The sequence below is a fragment of the Notolepis coatsorum genome, assembly GCF_963971535.1.
Source record: "Notolepis coatsorum genome assembly, chromosome: 10".
NCBI lineage: Eukaryota > Metazoa > Chordata > Actinopteri > Aulopiformes > Paralepididae > Notolepis > Notolepis coatsorum.
In genome coordinates this window covers 27736633-27760039 of record NC_140174.1, presented here as the reverse complement: position 1 = coordinate 27760039, position 23407 = coordinate 27736633, and the positions used below count along the sequence as shown (strand labels likewise).

General features: G+C 42.4%; 1 protein-coding gene across 1 annotated transcript in view; it reads left to right on the top strand.

Moving 5' to 3' along the window:
• Positions 1–23407, top strand: part of cops3 (COP9 signalosome subunit 3) — a 43445-nt gene that overhangs the window by 17800 nt on the left and 2238 nt on the right. Inside the window, exons 5-11 of the mRNA XM_084322465.1 lie at positions 4631–4723; positions 5408–5587; positions 6301–6441; positions 7084–7257; positions 15721–15807; positions 20742–20855; positions 21046–21126. Of these exons, the coding sequence (XP_084178591.1) occupies positions 4631–4723; positions 5408–5587; positions 6301–6441; positions 7084–7257; positions 15721–15807; positions 20742–20855; positions 21046–21126 (870 nt within the window). The remainder of the gene's footprint in view (positions 1–4630; positions 4724–5407; positions 5588–6300; positions 6442–7083; positions 7258–15720; positions 15808–20741; positions 20856–21045; positions 21127–23407) is intronic.

Sequence of the window (23407 nt, the reverse complement as noted above, 5' to 3'; positions counted from 1 at the left end):
GACCGATTCAACCATGCATACTACTGTTACCCATTCATTCTACTGTTAGTGACTAGGGGTGTAACGATTCGACCTCACAACGATTCGATTACGATTTTTCAGGCAATGATTCAATGCATCATGAAATCTCTTCATTTGACCACGATTTGATACATTTTTGATTAATTTTCTATCAGTTAATTCCCCAAAAAAATGTGAATACACAAATGTGGCTGGGGGAACTGATTCACTCAGCATGACATTTTTTTTATTTTTATTTCGATTAATTTCGATTATAATCGATTCTAACATATTCAAATCGATGCATCGAATCGAACACATTAGAATTGATGCATTTCGATTAATCGATGCATCGTTACACCCCTATTAGTGACACAATTAATTTAGCGCTAGACATTTGATTATTTGGCAAGTCGGTGTTGAATTTAATTTCAAACCATTATTTAAACTCGAAAGGCAACTGAGGTTTCCCTCATTTCAGTCACGTCGAGTGTTCATACAGAGTTGAAGCAAAAAAGGCATATAAAATCACAACAATAAGACAAGTAAGGATAGCAATCAATTAAAACACGTATAATTTGATTGACAAAGGTTAGAGATCATGGTTTTAAACTGCAACAGAGGGGAGAATCTCAATCTTTAACGACTGTTGGAGTTCATTCCATGAGCTAGAGGGGCTTCATAGTGAAATGCAGATTTACCCTGTTCTGAGCTAACTCTGGTGACCTTGACTGTTGTATAAAAGTAGCGATTTTAATTTCAAACGTATTCAAGTATAAACATCATAAACATGTCACAACAGCATGTAGAACAGGGGTCTCAAACTCGCGGCCTGCTGGATAATATTTTGCGGCCCCCCAGATGATTTCGCCAAAAAAAAAAATCCCTTTTTTTATTTTTTTATTCATGTCATCACAAACACTGGCATTTAAAGGGTACAAATAACAATTCCTGCACCAGAATGCAGGAAATGAAGTCTTTGTAACACAAAATCTCCTGGTGCGGGGACCCCCGCTTAAAAAGTGGCCTGACTGGGGCTATTTTTCGCACTATATTTCCTGGCCTGAATGATTTCCCCAGTCTGGCCCTGGTTAAAAGCCTCCAATGCTTATTAGTGTGTGTGCATTTGAACGTTTGCATGTTTCAACCATACATTTCAATAAAAAAAATATATATCCAGCGGCCCCCAGGTAAATTGAGTTTGAGACCCCTGATGTAGAATGTATATTATCATCAATACGTTAGTTTAGCAATAGGTTAAAAGTGTTATTAGATAGATTTTACTTTTCGATTTGGTCAAGTATTAATAATAATAACTTCATTTTATATAGCGCCTTTCAAGGGACCCAAGGTCGCTTTACATAGGGCGGGGGGGAATAACAAAGTAACAGACAGTGGACAGACACAACATATACATAAGTGAGCGATTAGGGATTAAAGGCCAAGTTGAAGAGGTGGGTTTTGAGCAGTTTTTTTAAGTCTGGTTCGGGGGATGGAGAGCTGACCAGTGTCCGTGGATTGTAGGGACCGTGACTGAGTGTAGGGGTGGAGGAGGTCAGTGAGGTACTGAGGTGCCAGAGCGTGAAGGGATTTGTAGGTGAGCAGGAGGGTTTTGTAGGTGATGCGGGATTTGATGGGGAGCCAGTGGAGGTGGATGAGGGTGGGGGTGATGTGCTACCAGGGTTTGGTGCGGGTTAGAACCCTGGCAGCTGAATTTTGAACATACTGGAGCTAGGGCTGGGCGATAAAACGATAACGATAACTATCGCGATAAATTATTTCCTCGAAATAAACATGAAACGTGGTCGCAAAGTTTCGATATATCGATTTTCCAAGCTTGGATATGAGCACACGCACTAACAACCAATCGGTGAAGGAGATGGCCGATAGAGGAAGGAGACCCGGAAGGAGGTAGGACTCGGTAAACAAGGCTGGCTATGGCTAATTAGCTTGCACGCCGCTATTTCACAGGTTACCTGCCGAGTTGGTGTGTGTTTTGAATTCTGAGGGTAACTGTTATAGTAGTGTGGGGTATACGGTGGACGTCGTTGCAATGAATTGGGCGGAACAGAGTATTTTAGGGTAATTTTTTAGTACATTGTCATGAAATACTCCGCTTGGAAACGAGGCTGGCTATGGCTAATTAGCTTGCACGCCGCTATTTCACAGGTTACCTGCCGAGTTCGTGTGTGTTTTGAATTCTGAGGGTAACTGTTATAGTAGTGTGGGGTATACGGTGGACGTTGTTGCAATGAATTGGGCGGAACAGAGTATTTTAGGGTCATTTTTTAGTACATTGTCATGAAATACTCCGCTTGGAAACGGGGCTGGCTATGGCTAATTAGCTTGCACGCCGCTATTTCACAGGTTACCTGCCGAGTTGGTGTGTGTTTTGAATTCTGAGGGTAACTGTTATAGTAGTGTGGGGTATACGGTGGACGTCGTTGCAATGAATTGGGCGGAACAGAGTATTTTAGGGTCATTTTTTAGTCATGAGATACTCCGCTTGAGATACTCCGCTCTGCTAACGTGCGCGGACTGATGACGACATCAATTCGACTCTCGAGACATTCACAGCAGCAAAACAAGTCAGCCCGCGTATCGGCGCCGGGCATAATAAGTTAATTAAACTTGACAGACATTATATCGACGATAATTATCGATATCGAGTTATATGAAAATAATTTTATAATTTTATCGCGATAACGTTTTTGGTCATATCGCCCAGCCCTAACGAGCCTGTCCAGGGTTTTGCTTGGGACCCCGGACAGGACCCCGTTGCAGTAGTCTAGTTCGCGAGGGCTACCATTTTGGATATTTTGAACCATGGGAATTGTAGTTTTTTTGCTGCCATTTTTTAGCAGACTTCCACAGGTCTGGTTCTGCGTTGGAATTTTGGAAAACTACACTTCCCTTAAGGTTCTATAGGGTTCAGAGTTCTGTATGAATTATTTCAATAACTGTTATTATTCGGGATAATAAGCCACAAGTTTTTGACAAATATTGAAAGGCAGTTAGTTTCTCTTCCCTATTGTTAACACAATTAGATCTGAAATTAGTTTCAAAACGGTTGCACTGTGGGGAAAATAAAAAAGTACAGTAGATTTCATTATCTGTTCTTATGCACGCCTGGTGATACTAAATCCAAATTGAACTCGGGGCATTTGAAAGATAATATATGTATATATATTAGGGGTGTAACGGTACGTGTATTCGTCCCGCGAATTTACGGTACGGCCGTCACGGTGCGGTACGCGCAGCCATAGGAAGAATACGCCCCACAGCGCAAACACACGAGTCGCACATGCAGGCACTCGCGAGGTCCGTGCGAGAACAGCGCGCGGCACACAGAGTCCCCGACTTCAGTTCAGAGCAGGCGAAAGTGCATGGAGAAAGGCACATTTACATTGGAACAGCTGCAGGGTCATTACAATTTTACAGTTTTCTTTAGTTTTCTTGTTCGCCCAATAACGTTAACCAAATGAAACCAATGGAAAGAAACACACACGCGTCGCCGACACACACACACGTCAAATAATCCTCTGCCATTGTTGTAATATGTCATCTGTTCTCTAGTACGGTATTCAGTCTCTTCTTCTTTTATATTTTCCGGCAGTGTAAACGCAACATGGCGTATTACTGCCCTCCTCAGTTCTATACTATGCCCACAATTGAGAACTTAAATACACATAGGCCTACAAAAAAATTATAATAATTATAATAATAATAATAATAATAATAATAATAATAATAATAAATAACATCAAGTTTTCTTTTTCTTCTTCTTCTTCTTCTTCTTCTTCTTCTTCTTCTTCTTCTTCTTCTTCTTCTTCTTCTTCTTCTTCTTCTTCTTCTTCTTCTTCTTCTTCTTCTTCTTCTTCTTCTTCTTCTTCTTCTTCTTCTTCTTCTTCTTCTTCTTCTTCTTCTTCTTCTTCTTCTTCTTCTTCTTCTTCTTCTTCTTCTTCTTCTTCTTCTTCTTCTTCTTCTTCTTCTTCTTCTTCTTCTTCTTCTTCTTCTTCTTCTTCTTCTTCTTCTTCTTCTTCTGAATTTCCGGCAGTCTAGACACCTTTCTGCATATTGCTGCCTAACTACAATCTAGTTTACAATCTTCTTCTCATCTTCAAACTACATTACTATCGTCTCTGTCTCCTTCTTCTCTGCCACTCTTGTCTGTCTCCTTCTTCTCTATGTATGTCTATGAATTACAAATGGTGTAGTGTGAACTGCTATATGGCCAGAGTGATGTTTTGTTTACACCACTGGTTGTATAATGACTTGCTTTTCATAAACTGAGAAAGGGTAGCAACTACCAGCTCGGGCTACTCTTGCTACTCTTACTAGTTAACGCTGCCGGCCTGACTTACTACCATAGTGTCTTTATACCTGTATCACTGTACATATTAATACTACAACTCCTTACTACAGAGTAATAGTGATAATCACATGTATGTACACATTTATATATTGTATACCCAGTAGATTGTATATTACTATTGCACGTTACTGTTACATTTGGTTGCATGCCAAACTTCTTTTCATTGTACTGCTGTGTACAGTGGTGTGCTGTATAATGACAATACATTTGAATCTAAACTAATCTAATAACATCTGCTCTCTCTTGCCTTCTCAGCCATTGAGGGGTGTTGTCGTCCTAAAACAGGCAATAGACAAAATGCAGATGAACACAAACCAACTTACCTCAGTTCATGCAGACCTGTGTCAGGTGAGTAAAGGCATTATAGATAGATGCTGAATTATCTGTTATGTGTTCCATTGGGTCTGTCATTTGACCAATATTTGAGATTTATATTCACATTGTTAAAGCTGCAATAATTATTTTCTGACCACTAGAGGGCAGCAAGGTATGTAGATGAGAAAATGTTTATTGCACCGCACAGTGGCCTCGTGGGTAGTGTCTGCCCTGAGTTCGGGAGGCTGGGAGTTCAAGCCCCGGCCGAGTCATACCAAAGACTATTGAAAAATGGTACCCATAGCCTCCCTGCTTGACACTCAGCATCAAGGGTTGGTTTGGGGGGAAGTCCTTGCGACATACTAGCGTCATGTCCAAGGGGTGTACTTGTACATCAAGCTACCTCACGCTACGGAAACAGGAGATAGGCTCCTGCCCATGCTCGAGAACCATTGGTTCTCAAAGGCAAAACTGATGCAATATGTTATGCTAATTTATGTCTATTTTTATTGCACTTCTCTTATTCTGTCTATTTATGTCTTCACTTTATGCATTACTTTTATTTGATCGGAAACCTGCTAATTGTCTTTTATATTTCATGTCAGAAATCTATCACAATTAATTAGAAATCTATTACAATCTTATAATTTTAATTTTTTTTTTGAAATTCATAGATTTTAATGACAGAAATCCTCTTTGCTCTTCATTCCCATGCAGCTGTGCTTGTTAGCGAAGTGCTTCAAGCCCGCCCTGCCCTTCTTGGAGCTGGACATGATGGACATCTGTAAGGAGAACTTAGCCTACGACGCAAAGCACTTTTTATGTTACTACTACTACGGAGGGATGATCTACACGGGTCTGAAGAACTTGGAAAGAGCACTGTATTTTTATGAACAGGTATTCGCTCGGACGAGTGTGGTGATCTGCATGGGAACTAGGTGGCTGTAACCCCCCCCCCCCCCTCAGCAAAAGATGTTCCTACCTAGAACAGAGTTTGTCTGTGTCTGTATCTCTGTCTGTCCCTCACAAAAGTAGACCAATCACAGCTCACGCTGCTACATGCACAGCTCACTCTGCTACGTGCATACAGCAAACCGCAAGGTAACAAGTTAGCTAGCGACGTTAGCCACGCTAATGTTACGCAACATTAGCCAGGCTGTTACTGTTACCTTAGTAACGTATCGCTAAAGATTGCACAGGGAAGCTGTGCCATTGTTAGACTGTCTTGTTTTATTTAGGGTATCTGCGGGGTATTTTAAGAGTATTAAATTCTCAATTTAAGGTATTAGAATGTCCTACATTTCCTTTGCACCTGTATTTAGGGGGAGAGCTTGTATGGAATGTGCAAGAATTTTAATTGGAACGCAATAAGTTCAGTGTGGTATTAAAAGGTCTTCAAAATTCTTACATTTGACTATGTTGAAACCTGCAGATACCCTGTTTTATGCAGCTGTGACCAGATCTGTTGTTCATACACCAGATTTAGTTTTCTACAACCCAGATAAATAGGCCTGTACCAGGTATACGGGCTGTACCAGGGCTAGGTAGGCCATGTATCACTTCATCTCTGGTACAGACACAACAGGCCAACGGTCCTCCTCTCTCTACAGGCAATAACCACTCCAGCCATGGCAGTGAGCCACATCATGTTGGAAGCCTACAAGAAATACATCCTGGTCTCGCTCATCCTCCACGGCAAAGTGCAGCAGCTTCCCAAGTACACCTCACAGATAGTAGGGAGGTTCATCAAGGTGAGGAGGGGATGGATTGACGCAAGGGTTGAATTACAATCGATGGATGGATGCAATACAATGGACGGAGGAGAATGGATGGTGTGAATAATACATGTAGCTACACAATCAGTGGTGATTGTGTGACGTTGGTTCTGTGTATACTGTACTACATACTGGATTCTAGGGATGAGCACGAGTAATGTTTTCCCAGATCCAGTACTCTCTTTAATTACTCGAGTAGTGCTCGAGCAATTGTTTAGGGAAAGAAATGTTTTGATGGCATCTTAAAACGCATGGTAGCAGCAAGAACAAGATATTGTGCTGAGTCACACACATGCACACATACAGACATTATACCCGATGCTTAATGCGTATCGTCGGTCACAGTACTCGGTTACCATTTGTAATAATTATATTACCTCCACTCTGTCTGCAGCAGGTCTCTCGCGGGATTTCGAAGCAATATTTCAAAGCGAGTTTTTCCGTTTCATTGTTACAAACGGGTACTTTTGGTGGGACATATTTGGTGGTAAAAAGAAATCGAGCACCCTCTCAACTACTCAAGTTCAGTTGGAATGACTAATACTCGATTACTCTCGCCCGTCCCTAATTACTATACACTGGATTCATTGGTTTTCTCTGCGCGGTCTCCCTCCGCAGCCCCTGAGCAACGCCTACCACGAGTTAGCCCAGGTGTACGGCAGCAACAACCCTGCCGAGCTGCGCAGCGTGGTCAACAAACACAGCGAGACCTTCACACGAGACAACAACACAGGCCTGGTCAAACAGTGTCTCTCTTCCCTCTACAAGAAGAACATCCAGAGGTTAACAAAGGTCAGTGCGTGTGTGCTTGCATCCGTGTGTGTGAGAGGGTTCGCTCACACCTTATTGTTAAATGCATTACTTTCCACGTTTACTTTCGCTGGTAGGCTATGTTTTAAACGGGGGTATTAAAATGTCTTAAAGTATTAAATAATAGTCATTCTCAATTTAAGGCCTTAAAAATAATTTGTATATGAATTAAATGTGCACAGGTATTACATATTGGGGGGGGGGGGGGGGGGGGGGCGGGCAGCCCGACTGTCAGGAGATGAAATAATATTAAATATATGTGTTGTTTTTTGTGGGGCAACCGGGAGCCAGTTCAGTGTCGCTATGTGTTTTTAGTTACCGTAATTCCTCTAATAGTAACCGGGTCTCAAATACAAGCCGGGTCTCTATTAATGGCCGGGTGCGCTCTTGAGCTAAGCAATTATAAGCCGGCCTCCTAATACAAGCCGGGTTACTAATATACTGAGCTGCATACTGAGCTAGTTACTTGATTTCACTTTGAAAACGTTGAAATGACCAGTGACCACCTGTAATTGCACCGTTTACTATTTCATACAGTACTTGGTTTCAATAAATGAACCCAGTACATTTTACTGGGTTCAAACGGACACAAAATGTTGATTTATTCATTATGATCCATTTGAAATATAGGCCTCCCTCTTATACAGGCCTCCTCCTAATACAAGCCTGGTACCCGCTACATTTGAAACAAATACAAGCCGGGGTTACTATTAGAGGAATTACGGTATTTTTATGATCGTGAAGTAGTAGTAGTAGTGAAAGACTTCAATTGAACTTGTTGAAACCTGCAGATACCCTGGTCAGTGCGTCAGCATGTTTAGCTTCAAACTATTCTTTGATGACTACCATGATGTATGACATCTTATCGCTGGTGCGTTTTAAAGTAGGCGGGTTACAATGTAATCTTAGTTTTTGGCCGTGCAAGCAGGCATGCGTTCTTCATACCCCATGATAAGTACTCGCTATTTGCATATCAATAGCGCCGGTCGTCAGGCGTGTTAAATACGCTCTCAGGGCCCTTTGTCACTCACTCATTCTGTCCGTACCGGTCGCGTGTTGCTTTTTAACAGCGGAGGAGTGCAAGAATGTGACAATTTGACCATGTGACCGCGGCAGCGGCAATGCGGAAATAGGCTGTCTATTGCCATTCTCTAAGACAAACGCTAACCTTAACCAGCTCCTTAACAGCGCCTAAACTTAACCGTTCTAACCTTAACCAACTCCGAAACAATGCCTAACCTTAACTAGAGTTGTTCCGATACCGATACTGGTATCGGAAATGCCGCCGATACTGCCTAAAACGCTGGTATCGGCGAGTACACGTAAATTCTAGCCTCCGATCCCATGATGTAATTTATCTCCTGCCGAGTCCTGCGGAGAGTGAGGATTATAAAATGAACATGTTTTAAAGTGTGATGCTGTGTCATTTTAACAGCAGATACACTTTCTTAAATTCCATTGTCCCCGACAGTGCGGTGTGACGGGGAGCTCGGACGGGAATCGGGCTGTGTTTGGCTGGTGTTATGATAGCATTAGCTGGAAAGATAGCTAGTTGGAACAACATCCGCTTTTAACGTTACATCAAATCAGATGATCGCCTGTCCTTTCTCCAGGACCTAACACTGTCCGTGACCGTCTATCAACAATAATGCACCCACGGTGAATTGTATTTAAGTTAAGTAGCTACGGACTAGCGTTAGCTGACTATTACTAACGTTATCAATGCGGGAAGACGCGCTAGGTCAGTTAGCTTAGCTTGATAACGTTACCGTGTCTAAAGTTGGTGCTATTCACATAATCCAGCAATAATGGCTGCAGACCTGCAAGCAAAGTACAGCAAGTGCCAAAGGATAAGAGTCTGAGGCGGAGTTTCAAAAGAGAATGTTGAATATTTATTTTGCATCAAAAACCACAACATGAACGTTCTATCTGCCACTAGCTTACAGACTGAATAGGGTATATCTGCAGAGCCACTGAGTAGCGAGTGCAACACCGTTTAATGTCCGTGTGGATCATTGGAGTAGGGTATATCTGCAGTGCTGCAGCCCATACTCATTGATTAATGATACTAATACAAATCTATACAATCACCTGTTGTTGAATAAATACTATACGTTCTAGTTATTACTAAAAAAAACAGTATAACAGTATCTGAAAAAAAAAAAAAAAAAGTATAATTTATATAATTAAAAAAAAAAAAAAATTATGCACTGGTATCGGATAAATATCGGTATCGGCCGATACCCAAAGCTTAGGTATCGGAATCGGATCGGAAAGGGAAAAATGGTATCGGAACATCTCTAACCTTAACCTTAACCTTAACCATGCCTAACCTTAACCATAGAAAGAATATTGCCATTCTCTAAGACAAACTCTAACCTTAACCAGCTCCTTAACAGCGCCTAAACTTAACCGTTCTAACCTTAACCAACTCCGAAACAATGCCTAACCTTAACCTTAACCATGCCTAACCTTAACCGGCGAAAGAATACACGTTAAAAAAAAATTGATGGGATTCGAACTTGTCAACAACGGACCGTAGGACCGCTGCGCTGCCAGGTGAGCTGAGCTTCGAATGAAAATCATGGCGGATTAGGGCGGTTACATAATGCCGCAAGCTCTGCCGCTCCGCTCCGCTCTGCGGTTGCCGCGCCTGCCACGGGGCGTGTCGCAGCCAATCAGGGAAAACGCGGAAGCAACGGCAGCACTGCTCCGCTGTTAATAAGCAATAGGCGTACCGGTCGCGTACCGCCCTCATTCCAGGTCAGAGTGCGAACCCCCCCTCTCCCCCCTCTAGTTTGTGTACACACTCCAGTCTTGGTTCGCTTCGGGTTCTGTTTACGGTTTGCCTTTTGAGCGTTTACGCTTACCGTAGGCGATGATGTCACGTTCGAAAATGTAAACAGGAATGTCTTAACACGACTGCGGACTCTGGATGCTGATATAAAATGAACAAATTGCCAATAAATATGAAGTTATATTTGAACCTCTGTTGTCAAGCCTTGTCAATATAACCCACCCCATTTTATCACGAATGGATGGTGTTGTAGAGTCCGCTTTTGAGCGTTTTAACGATAGCGCTAAGCTATCGCTTAAAACGCTAGTTAGCTTAGCCTAGTCTAGTATAGTATAGTATTTCTTTTCAGCAAAGAACGTGCAATAAACAAAACGGATACATTCACTGTGTGTTCTGCCTGTCATTTGTTGATGAAACAAAACTAACATCAACCACCTAATCCAACTGATCCCGTTCAGCGGGGGGTGAAACGAATCAGCGCCGTTTCGCATTGCAAAAGGGGTGAGTGAGAACACTCCCCCCCCCCCCCCCCCCCGTTCTCGGGAGCAGTGATTCGATCTCCAAAAGTGAGTGAGAAAGGGCCCTCAGATACATTCACACCCAACCTGTTGTGAAGACATGTGTTACATTCCATTCGTAGTCGAGGCAATCAGGCACGGTCTTCAGTCTGTGCTCAAGCGAGGGGACATTAAATGCGCATTCGCGGGAGCGCGCGCACGCGCCGGGAGCGCGCTTGCACGTGGTGCGTGCAACCCCTGATGATTTTAATAACGCACCACTGCGTGCAAGGTTGGAGTCTGAGGTTTTTTTTTTTTTTTTTTTTTTTTAACTTTGACCAGTCACCTGGTTCTTTTAGCGTTTATCGCTTTTTTCTTCGCATTCATACTTGGTCAAGTTCGACCGACAGAAGCAGGCTGAAAGGGTTCAGATGGGGGGAGAGACACTCTGGGAAAGGCACGGCTGCCGTCCGGGATTCGAACGCGCTCAGCCCCAGAGCCGCGCGAGCGCGGTTGTCCACGGCGCTGAAATAGCACTCGCGGTACGTGGTGAGCTACTGGAGCTCCCCTGGAGTCTGAGGTTTTATTGTATTATTTGTTCGACTAGAATTCAATGTTGAAATGCTCCCAAAGTCCCGCCCAAACACCAATGTTCTGGGGTGTGACTAATGTGCACAATCTATTTTTACTCGTTAAAAGTAGAAAGGGAATGGGGGAGGGGTTGTTATTGTTGGCCACACCCCAGGTTCTGCCAAGAGACGTCTGGAGAGATTCACAATATCATTTAATTTCAAACCTTCATTTAAACTCAAAAAGGCAACTGCATATGCTGTAATTTCCTGCAACTTAAAAATATTATTTCAATAGAATAGCTAACAAAAGTTCCAAATAAGTTTATTTATTTAAGTACAGTGTATAAAATATAAGCTGGTCCCAAGCTTTCACTGCAAAAAAGTCAGCGCTGCGCCCCTATACCATTGTTTAGGGAAAGCCCTGGGCCCTCATTTATCAATGGTGCGTACGCACAGATATGTGCGTAAACCGTACGTACGATCATTTCTAAGCAAAGTGTGGGACTTATCAATTTGAACGTGTGCTTGAGATTGTGCATATATCTATGCAGGGGCGTAGCTGGGGGGGGGGGGGTAGCTTAGGATGATTCCAAGGGCCCAGCACTGGGGGGGGCCCCAAATTTTTTTTTTTTTTTTTTTTTTTTAATATAACTAGACATCACTCGGGTGTATTATTGATGCTCTCATTGATACTATGTTTGTTTCTGAAGTGTGTGTGTGTGAGAAAGAGGGGGGGGCTTTGGTAGACTATTGCATTGGTCCATTCATTGAAGATGAACGCAATGCGACATCCTTTACTAGGCTCACCCACCAACAGTGCAGGTGCTGAACTGCTGATCCGAATGTATAGGTAAAAACCATATTATGCGTTTTCATCAATAAAAAAATGGCACAAAACAATTCCGCTCGCGCGCTTACGCGCGCTCGCATTCACTGGGGGCCTACAAATACATTCTTTCAGGGGGCCCAGAATCGGGAGCTACACCCCTGTATCTATGCACAGCTCAGACCGTGCGTACATTGTGCCCAGCGGTAGAATATGAAGACTGCAGACGGACGGAAAATGCTTTCAACAGTTTCATGCATTAGTTTCAACACTGACGTGTTCTGTATGACCCGTAATTCATTATAGTTAATTGTAAAATAGCGACATTAGTGTAATTATTGTCAAACCCTATAAATAGCATTTGGAATAGGTATTTCCGAATGAATTCAGCCTGGTTCATAGCGTTATTATAGGAATACTTCTCGCGGTGTGCGCTCGGATGTTTTCAGAGATATAGGGGGCAGTCTATTTGCAGAGAGAGAACATAATAATATTAACTAGAGTCCGCTACCCGAGACACATTCTCCTTGATTTGTACCGCAATTTGCGGCCCAAATTGGAGTGTGGAGCAAAACGCAGTGTTTGATGTCGTAATTTCCCCAACCCCCAACCAGCGTTTCCGTTAGCCGGTAATTACCGGTATTTGACCGGCAAAATCTGTTGAAGTCCGACATATTTAATCTCTCCGGTCTTAATGTCCGGTGAAAATAATTCCCTGAGTCTAAGCACAATTTGATTATTTGAATTGTATTAAAATAGGCTAAAATTAAATAGCCTATGCGATGAACGAAACAATCATTACATTTGTTTCATCGTTGCTTCTAATAATGACAACGACGTTGTCAGCGAGAGCTTAGTGCTGGGTGTGCGAACTTTTGTGAAGCTGCAGAGCCGGAGCAGCAGCAGCACAGTGCAGTACTCCAGCAGTACTCCAATTCAGCCATTGGCAATTCAATGTTGGGTGGGGGCGCTGCTGTGCGGTCCCCAGAAAAGAGCCAATAACAGCTGAATCTGCTGCTCTGCATCGACATACTCTCGCAAATAAGTCATTGGGAGGTGGAGAGAGAGAGAGTCGTCACGCAAACCCACCATAATGTTGCCGTCTCTCTCTGCCAAATTTCTCAGTTCTTCGCTTGATATAATTAATACAAATGTCCAATATAACGGAATTCGTTAGCTCATAAAAATGTGATTATAACAGACTGTTGTTTATTAATGTGGGGCGACTGCCCACAGACACCTATTTGATTTAAAGTCGGCAGCAGCACAGGACTTATTTTATTTGGAATATAATGACTTTATACGCAAAAGTAGCCTAGTTTTAAGTAAAAATATTATAAATCTACATGCCTTGATGATGTCATTCTTTTGTTTTGTTATTCTTTTGCCTATCAATTGTTTTTAAGCTCAATAAACTCTGACCGGAATTTCTCTCATTTGACCGGTAGATTGAAATCTACCGGACACTGAGGCCGGCAACAATTTTTTCTAACGGAAACCCTGCCCCCAACTACATACAATATCAATAATAACAGCAGGCCGAGGCCAAGAGAGGATTTTACGCCAGGTTACCCAACAGCATCGCCATCGGAGCTCACTGTACCCGTGTAGCTTTCAAAGCTCCATCAATAAACAAATCCAGTTATGTGAACGGGATTCCACTCTGTCAATGTACAGATCATCTGCGATGCGCATTTTGGCTGATAATGTCGTTGCCGGTGGCCGGGAGGAACACGACTCATTCATGCCTAATTGTATTTAATTCAATTGTAATGTTATTACTGGGGTATCTGTAATTAAAACAGATCAGGGTTATCCACTGAAGCCATAATGACTCTGACCAAAACCACAGGCTCACAAGTGCACAATAGGCATTGTATAGATATAGAGATATAGAGAAATTTATTTCATTTCAGTCATTACAGTGCTTAATGTCGGGTCAGCTTGTCATTTATTTCTGTCAAATGTGCTGGTTCTGTAGCAGGACTGGGTCAGTCAACATCCTTGGCACCGACACGCTCCCTCCTCCTCAGCGGAGTTGTCTGTGAAATTGACAACTTCATTGGATTTATTTATTCTCTAAAAATATCTATAATCATACGATTAAATATTGTTTAAAATAAAAACGCTAAATACTATTAGTGTGTCATGTTTCCAAATAAGATTGTTCACAACGGGAAATGCTGTATACGTTCAATTTGTTGGTTAGACCTCCGTGATCAATCGCGCTCTCAGTGAAATTTCTCATCTTTCGCTCGGCTTAGTCCATTATTTCACATCCCATGGGGGTGTTTCATTACCATATATGGATAATCATGCACGAGCATAGACGGTAAGAACAATGGTATTTATCAACACAGGAGTGTGTGTATGAAAAAAGGGTTAGGAAAAAACATAAAATCACAACAAAGAGTTACTATATATATGTATGAGCAGGTCCTAAATTATTTATTATTATTATATATATATATATATATATATATATATATATATATATATATATATATATATATATATATATATAGTAGAAAAATGAAGTCAAGCCCTTTTGTCTAGATTAGAAGTCACACCGTTTGTATAGCAGAGTCTGTCTTTTTATGTCACCTGTTCATCACAGGAATAATAATATCCCAATACTACCATCATGATTTTTATTAAGTAATATATCATGTCTCTTTTTTATTGATTGTCTATATATATAATTTTTAATTTTTTTTTTGTAAAACGTACTCTCTGTTCGCCTGGATAGTATAACAGATTTTCTCTAGATTCCTACAGGACATAATGTCTGTGATCCAGTGTGAGAGGGAGGGGCAGAATCCTTCCACTTCAGTAAGACAGCGCCTCGAGCTGGTAGAGAAGTGAAAGCCAGCATGTTGGGTTTGGCCTCAGGCAATTCTTTCTTAAGATCAAGATGCCACACGTCCCCTCTTTTTCATTTAATTTCAAACCTTTATTTCAACTTGTAAGACACTGAGGTTAACCTCATTTACAGCGACGCCGAGGTTCATCTGCAATGTCATACATATAGGCACAATAAATAAGAATAAACATGCATAAACGGCTAAGACCGTTGCATGTCGCGAGGGGCGACAGTGACTCAGGGGGTAGAGCGGTCATCTGGTAATCGGAAGGTTCCCGGCTCCTCCCGGCCAGCGTGTCGAAGTGTCCTTGAGCAAGTCACTTAACTCCTAACTGCTCACGATGAGTAGATCGGCACCTCTGCCGTCTGTGTGAGTGAATGTGAGGCATAAATTGTAAAGTGCTTTGGATAAAGGCACTATAAATGCAGTCCATTTACCATTTACAAGTCAACACAGTGGTCGGAGATCATACTTTTTGATTGTGAATGAGACATACTGCATCGCCTCAAAGTATTCCACCTGTGCCGTCTCTATGAATTCAAACAACGCCACCAAGCTTACAATCTCTAATTCACGTGGTTCGAAAACAAAAGTGCATATAAAAACTTAAAACAGACTTTTAATGGTTCCTCATCTAAAAGCGTAATTTTTTCCACCTTTTTCTGCGTTTCCCCTCCTTGACCTCAAGACCGTTTTAAAGTCGGTGTATTTAGTTCCACCTCGCGTCCCATCGCTTTGCTTCGGTCACCTGCTGCCATTTCGTAATGGCTTCTCTCCTCTGGTCAGACAGAGCCTGTGAAGAGGATTCTCAAGTCCAGTGCACATGGTCAATACTATCCCTTGGTCTCATCTCTCTTGATCTCCTGTCTCTCTTATCCCGCCTCTGCAGACCTTCCTGACGCTGTCCTTGCAAGACATGGCGAGTCGAGTGCAGCTGTCTGGTCCCCAGGAGGCAGAGAAATATGTCTTGCACATGGTGAGTTCAAAGGGTCGCTTGTTTTAACAGCCCACGTCCACTTGTACATTTGAATGGAAAATGTATCTTGTGTCACATTATTACTCTGTTACTGCAGTGTTCTGCAGTATTTCAATGGGGGGATTTTTTTCTTTTTTCTTTAGTATACATTTTTAACTCAATCAGTGCCAGACCCGAGGATAGTCGGGTTAACTCGCCAACCGTTCAGCTCCAGACCCGAGTATAGTCGGGTTTTCATCGTTATTTATTTTATTCTATATTTTTATTCATTTCTCTCACACGGACCTCGGGGCAGGCACGTTGGAACTATAAAACGGCAGGGGGTGCTGGGGGGTCGCCAGATGATACATTTTTTTTTTTTTTTGCGGTCAGGCCACTGAACTTAGAAGCAGGCCAGGCCAGTGTTTCTAGTTGCACCAGCGCAATAGTTGGATAACCTAGGTGGGGAACAACCAGGAGATCACTGCAACTCACACAAGTTGGAGAACTATCTCTCTCTCTCTCTCTCTCTATCTTGCTCTCACACACACACAAAGGGAGCCGCATGTGATTGGTGGAGGCGGGATCCTTACGAAAAACTGCTAATCATTGACACATGCTAGCCTGTAATAATCCCCCCCAGAAAAATGTACTTTGCATTTGATATATTGCAAATATATGCCATCACACACACTGGCATTTAAAGGGTTCGAATTATAAAATGAATATGTGGTGTTATGATCAGGGCTGAAGTTGAATAAAATATTGTATTTATCAATTACAAAAAACTGAAAATCCATAAAAATCTGTGTTGTTGCTAATCATACATATGCTAGCCTGTTTTTTAACAATAATTTGTGATGCCATCACAAACACTGGCATTTAAAGGGTACAAATAAAAAAAATGCCTGCACCAGAATGCAGGAAATGAAGTCTTTGTAACAAAAAAAATCCTGGTGGGGGACCCCCTGCTTAAAAAGTGGCCTGACTGGGGCTATATTTCCTGGCCTGAATGATTTCCCCAGGCCGGCCCTGGTTAAAAGCCTCCAATGCTTATTAGTGTGTGTGCGTTTGAACGTTTGCATGTTTCAACCATACATTTCCATTTAATTTTTTTTTACCTCCTATAATAGTGGGGGTCGAGGCTCTCTGACACCAGCCTGTACCCCCCAGACATGTTGCTGGCCCCGTCAAAACAGTATCCTATCAGCCTCTCCATGGGCAGGTCGAGGCGTAAAAGTATTTTATACACAAAAACAGTGTCTCGGCTGTTGTGTCTGGGCCGGGCATTGTAAAAACCCCAAAAGAAGTTCTGAGCTTCCAAGTTGTCATCGGCGAACTGTATATTACACGAGAATTGTTCTTTTCCAGTGAGTGACATCAGTGGTTCCGTCAGCGCTCAAGCCAAAGAATGGGCTTTTGGATGCTTTGCCTCCAATTTGTCGCTGAATATCATGGGCAAACAGCTGTAAGATTTCGTTTTGGATGTTGTTGGACATCCAGTTGTGTCTCTTTTGGAGCCAATTCTCCAACTCGGGATCAGACTCGGTGCGCACTCTTTCCATCATGAGCTGCCATAACACCCCATCCCTATTTGCATCACCCCTCAGTGGAAGCCCCTGGCGCCCGAGGGGGGGTATAGGGGAACAGACTCAGTTAACTCTTCAATACCTGATGCTGAGGCTGAACCTGTCGTCTCTGTCTCTCTCTGACGTTTATCAGATTTAGTGGGACTGTCACTGGGACCGGCGGGACGTTTAGAAAATAAATCTGATATTTTTCTTTTCTGCGAGTGAGACATTCTGTGCTAGCAAAGTCTGACTACTAGCTAAAATCGACTGACTGCGCAAGCACTGTATCACAGTAGCTCAGTGGTTCGTGGCGCGTGGGAAGGGCGGGAGACGGGAGGTGAATACAATTAGTTGTTTCACCTGTCATTCAATCAGTCTGTGACAGTCTGTCATCACTCGAAAATCTACTCTGTTTTACACGTATGATTGTGTACATACAGTAGTGTAATGAATGAATGAAAACTTTATTTAACAGATTGGAGAATGGCTACAATACAGTACGGCTCAATACACACAATATTAAAATGGTGAAGTGCTTTGAGCAGGATAAACTTATAATATACAGTGTTACAGTTATACAGTTACAGTATATACAAATATATAAATACTGTCATAAAAAAAAAAAAAATAATAATTATATAGGTCGCAGTATCGCCCACCCTTCAAAACCTTTTTTTCACACCCGGTGTTACGTTTAATTCACTCCGGGCGCAGTTTTTTTGGTCAGGCGAGTAACGGTTCACTCGATGACATTGAAACGCGCCGTGTTGGGGTGGATTATGTTGGAAACACGATGGACACCAATACTGGAAATCGCGATCAGACAATTGGAATATTCTTTTTGGGGTACCTCCTAGTGAAGGTAAGGACTATAAGACATCAATCCTGCTTTGATCCAACCATGATTTCACTTCGATCGCAACGACCATGTGTAACGTACTCCAGAACGTATGCCGCTGGTGACGATCAAAGCATCAAAAAAAACGACCCACCCCCATTTCATGCATTCATGATGAAACATAATACCTATTATATACATTTGATTTGGAAATAGTAGCGTGTCCAGGTGAGCAACGCCAACGCTTTTAGTAAAATTCACATATTGCTCCATAGCGCCGTTTTCTGGAATTAGCCAGGATCACTCTGAAACTACTTATATTCATACGCGAACGTATACATGAACAAATTCATTCTTTTTCACATATTGAACGATGGATAGTTGATGTCAAATAAGCCATAGTATTGTATCCATAGCTATAATATAGAATATAGATATAGCCCAAACACTGCCACGCATCCCTATCTCTTAGAGCTGTGGCGCAGTAGGAACAAAGATGGGCTAGGCCCGTGGCACTGAATGAGTTAAGGGTATATTTATACTTTGGTGTCTAACCTGTTTGCCTATTGCTTATTAACAGCGGAGTGCTGCAGAGTGCTTCCGCGTTTTCCCTGATTGGCTGCGACACGCCCCGCGGCAGGCGCGGCAGCCGCAGAGCGGAGCGGCAGAGCTTGCGGCATTATGTAGCCGTAATCCGCCATGATTTTCATTCGAAGCTTAGCTCACCTGGCAGCGCTGCGGTCCGTTGGTGACTAGTTTAACGTGTATTCTTTCGCCGGTTAAGGTTAGGCATGGTTAAGGTTAAGGTTAGGCATTGTTTCGGAGTTGGTTAAGGTTAGAACGGTTAAGTTTAGGCGCTGTTAACACTTTGGCTGCCGGAAAACGCCTAAACACGTCATTCCCGGCCATGCTCAAGTTGCCGAAGATGCTTTACAGCGTCTTTAATATCAATATTTCAAAAATCTGGGATCGGATTCATATTTCCCCTCCGCTGGCCTGAGATCCACCAGGAGGACCCACTGAGCTCTCTGGCGGTTCAGGAGCGCCATCTGGTGGCCGATCGGCGCAATCGCTTAACAGGAAGTGCTATGGAGATTGTGCTGGTCGGCCGTATTACTTCCGGGCACTAGCTATAGGTTCCGGGACTCGATCTCGACACACTACATAGCGATCGATTGCCAATAACTCGATAAACAACATGATTTGGACGTATATACCATTATACAAGCTGGAGATGGACCGGGTAAATCGACATCCCATAATGGTAAAATTTCTACTCTACGATGATCGCCCAACGGCGCGCAGAGACTGGGGTGAGTTTTAGCGTGTAAAGTTACCGTCTTCGATACTAACTGCTATTATCAACATTTGACCCACATTAGATGATTGGTATAACGCTGCCCACGGAATTATAAACTCCCCCTAGCCCATCCGGTCAACATCAGATGACGTGTAGTAACTTCTAGAAGTACGTCTAGTTGGAATTTTTTATATCGCGCTGATTGCCATAAAACTGTATTGCATCATCAATATAATGTATTTGGGGCTATAGATCACGTTCTGGAGAAAGCTGCAGAAAGAGATGAAAACATACTTATACATTAGACCATACTTTACTATGAATATGTGAATGAAAAAGTTTAACGTTGCTACACAATGAACAATACATATAGGACTTTGAATGGGCCCTAATAATAGCAATGTAGCAATAGAATTTAAAAAGTTATAGCCCTGCAAAGAAGGGGACTTTCTCTATAGACAAATAGAGCCGGCAACCTACGGTTGATAATGAATTTAACCCATGGCAGCCAAAGTGTTAAGGAGCTGGTTAAGGTTAGAGTTTGTCTTAGAGAATGGCAATACCGACGCTTAGTCCGCTGCGCTACCCAGTCGCCTCTCAAACATAGATTTCTCAAGTTTACAAAAAAATACAGATGTCAGAAAACCAATTACAGCTTCATAATACATGACATTTTTTTTTAAGAAAAGTATGTACAAATGTAAAAAGAAAAGTGGGTTTACCTGGCATATATACTACTAAGTAGTATATAAAAACAAACGGTATAGTGCTACTATATATAACATGTATAGTATTATTATTATTATTATTATTGATAGGATATACTGCCATTCCACTTATTTTATTATTATGACTATTTTTAGTAATACATTTTTTTTCCCCTGCCTCTACCCCTCCCCCCATGCTGCTGCTGTGACACCTGAATTTCCCCAAGGGGATTAATAAAGGAACATTTGACTATAAACCGAATTTGTATCAAGGAATCAGCAAGTCAGTTTGAGACAGAGTGAATAATCAACAAAACCACGAGTGGGGTTGAAAACCACAGGGGGCGTTATACTGGCTTAGGCCCTTTTATAAGGCCACAATATTTTGGTCAGTAGTGTAGTTATGAGCCACTTGCCACACAGCGGAAGAGAGCGATCCTATACTGGCATTATGAATCGGCCATCAGCGATGCTAACGGACACCAATGATAGCAGCTATCTGACCGATTTTAAACCCCCCTCTTTGTGTTCCTGTGTAGATTGACGATGGCGAGATCTACGCCAGCATCAACCAAAAAGATGGCATGGTCTGTTTTCACGATAACCCCGAAAAATACAACAACCCGCAAATGCTTCACAAAATTGACCAAGAGGTAAGAAAGTTCACTTCCACTTTGACCGCTTTCTTTCAGAGTGACAACGTGTGTTGCTCTTCCAGTGTGTGTGTGTGTGTGTGTGTGTGTGTGTGTGTGTGTGTGGGTAGTCAGTGCTGCTCTTCCAGTGTGTGAGTGTAGGTCAGTGCTGTCGCTGATTAAATAATCTTCTCTTTTATTTTCCTCACAGATGTTGAAGTGCATAGAGCTGGACGAGAAGCTAAAGTCTATGGATCAAGAAATAACAGTAAACCCACAATTTGTGCAGAAGGTAGGGAATTAAGATCCATTATGTATATAAAAAGTACAATCTTTGGTCTGATATTTAGACCTGTTTTTATGTTGTAATGATACTCTTTAAAAAGCCTCAATGCAACATTGCATTATATAGTGAAAATTGTATTTATTACCGTTCCTTGTACCAGGTTTTGTTGTTTGTAATTAGACGTTGTGAAACATGTAAACATTTTTGTTGAAAACTGAAATTGACACAACTCACAATGCAAATATATAATTGAAGATAATATGTACTCCTTCGCTAGTATCGTCGTTTTCCCATGTGAACATTGCCTGGCTGTTCTCAACTGCAGATTGCTCGTTAAACTTGTTAAATAACTATAAACTCGTTAGAGATTCTCGTTAAACTTGTAACATCACAGCTGGGCAGGCTGCACTTGTTAGCTAACGCTAGTTTGAATGTGGATCATCCTAGTGGACTGATACCTGCTCTTTGCAAAACCTACAGACGTCATTACCTCTTGAGTTTTATCATGTACGCTAAACAGCTAAACAGTACTAGCGGTTAGCGGGTCGCTAACGACATAACTATCTTTAGCTATAGAGTTACCATGAGATTTGTGACGGTGAATGAGAGAGCCAGCTGTGACAAGCCAGAGGTGCGAAATATATAGCTATTTTCATCAATTGGCCTATTTTTCTTTTGTTAATGTGACGTCAAAAATGTCAGTCGGGGATATTGGAGCTGTACAATGTAATTTCATTCGATCAGAACATACTCGAGGAACCATGAGAACCATCCAGTCATTAGATCAGAACATACTGGAGGAACCCTAAGAGCCATCCAGTCATTAGATCAGAACACACTGGAGGAACCCTAAGAGCCATCAAGTTTCAAGTTTGTTTATTTGTCAGAACAAAATACAGGATACTTTATAATTAAATTCTTGTTTCTGTATGAGCCCCTGAGAGTGTGTTACATACAGTAAAAAGAAAGTAAGTATAAAAAAAAAATTAAAAGGGAAAAGTAGGTATGTAAGTCAATATACATACAATACAGAGTAAAATGAGTAACGGTGAGGTAGAATGCAGAGGACAAAACTGTACATGTGGATGTGCGTGCATTGTGTGTAGATGATGGGTTGTTACATAGTGTCATTGTCATTGAGCATCCTGATGGCCTGGGGATAGAAACTCCTTCTGAGTCTTCAGTTCAAAGAGGCAGTTGTTTGGGTGACTAGAGTCTTTGATTATTCTCTTAGCCTTGGCCCTGCAACGCTTGTTATAAACGTCCTGGAGAGTGGGAAGCCCACCTCCAATTGTGCGCTCGGCTGAACGGGCCACTCTCTGTAGTCTGTCTTGTGCGGTGCTATTCCCAAACCAGGAGGTGATGTTACCAGATGCTCTATTGTGCACGAGTAGAAGTTCTTGAGGATCTTCTGACTCATTTTGAACTTCACTAGGGCGCCTAAGGAAGTAGAGGCATTGCCGTGCCTTCTTCATTACACTGTCAATGTGTGTGGTCCATGTCAAGTCCTCAGATATGTGGACTCCGAGGTACTTAAAACTGCTCACTCTCTCGACCGGTGCCCCGTCATTGCTGAGGGGACTGTAGTCCCTGCCTGGCCCCCGACCTCCTAAAGTCCACAATCATCTCTTTAGTTTTGTTGACGTTCAGGGAGAGGCTGTTCTCCTGACAACATCGCGCCAGTTCCTCTACATCCAGTCATTAGATCAGAACATACTGGAGGAACCCTAAGAACCATCCAGTCATTAGATCAGAACATACTGGAGGAACCCTAAGGGGGCTTTCTCACTGCCATTCGGGGCCGAATCAGCTCCGCTCCGTCCTCGTTCCGTCCTTGGGTGCGAACTTCCCCCCTCCCTCTCCCCCCTCTAGTTTGCGTGTACACACTGCAGTCTTGGTGCGCTCTGGGTTTTGTTTACGGTTTGCGTTTTGAGCGTGTAAGCTTGCCGTAGCGATGATGTCACGCTCTAACGTCAACACAGGAAGAGTTTAACATACGGTGGTGGAAACTGGATGCCGATATAAAGAAACAAATAACCAATAAATATGAAGTTATATTTGAACCTCTGTTTTCAAGCCTTGTCAATATAACCCACCCCCCTTTTCTCACGAATGGAACTGGTGTCGTGGAGTCCGCTTTGAGTGTTTTCCAGGGTTAATGCTAAGCTAGTTAGCTTAGCCTATTTATTACTAGTTAGCAGCTAACATTAGCCCATCGCTCGCGGCAATTATATTGAATGTCATTGATCTACCGGTCGATCACGGCCGACTGGTTGGGCACCACTGG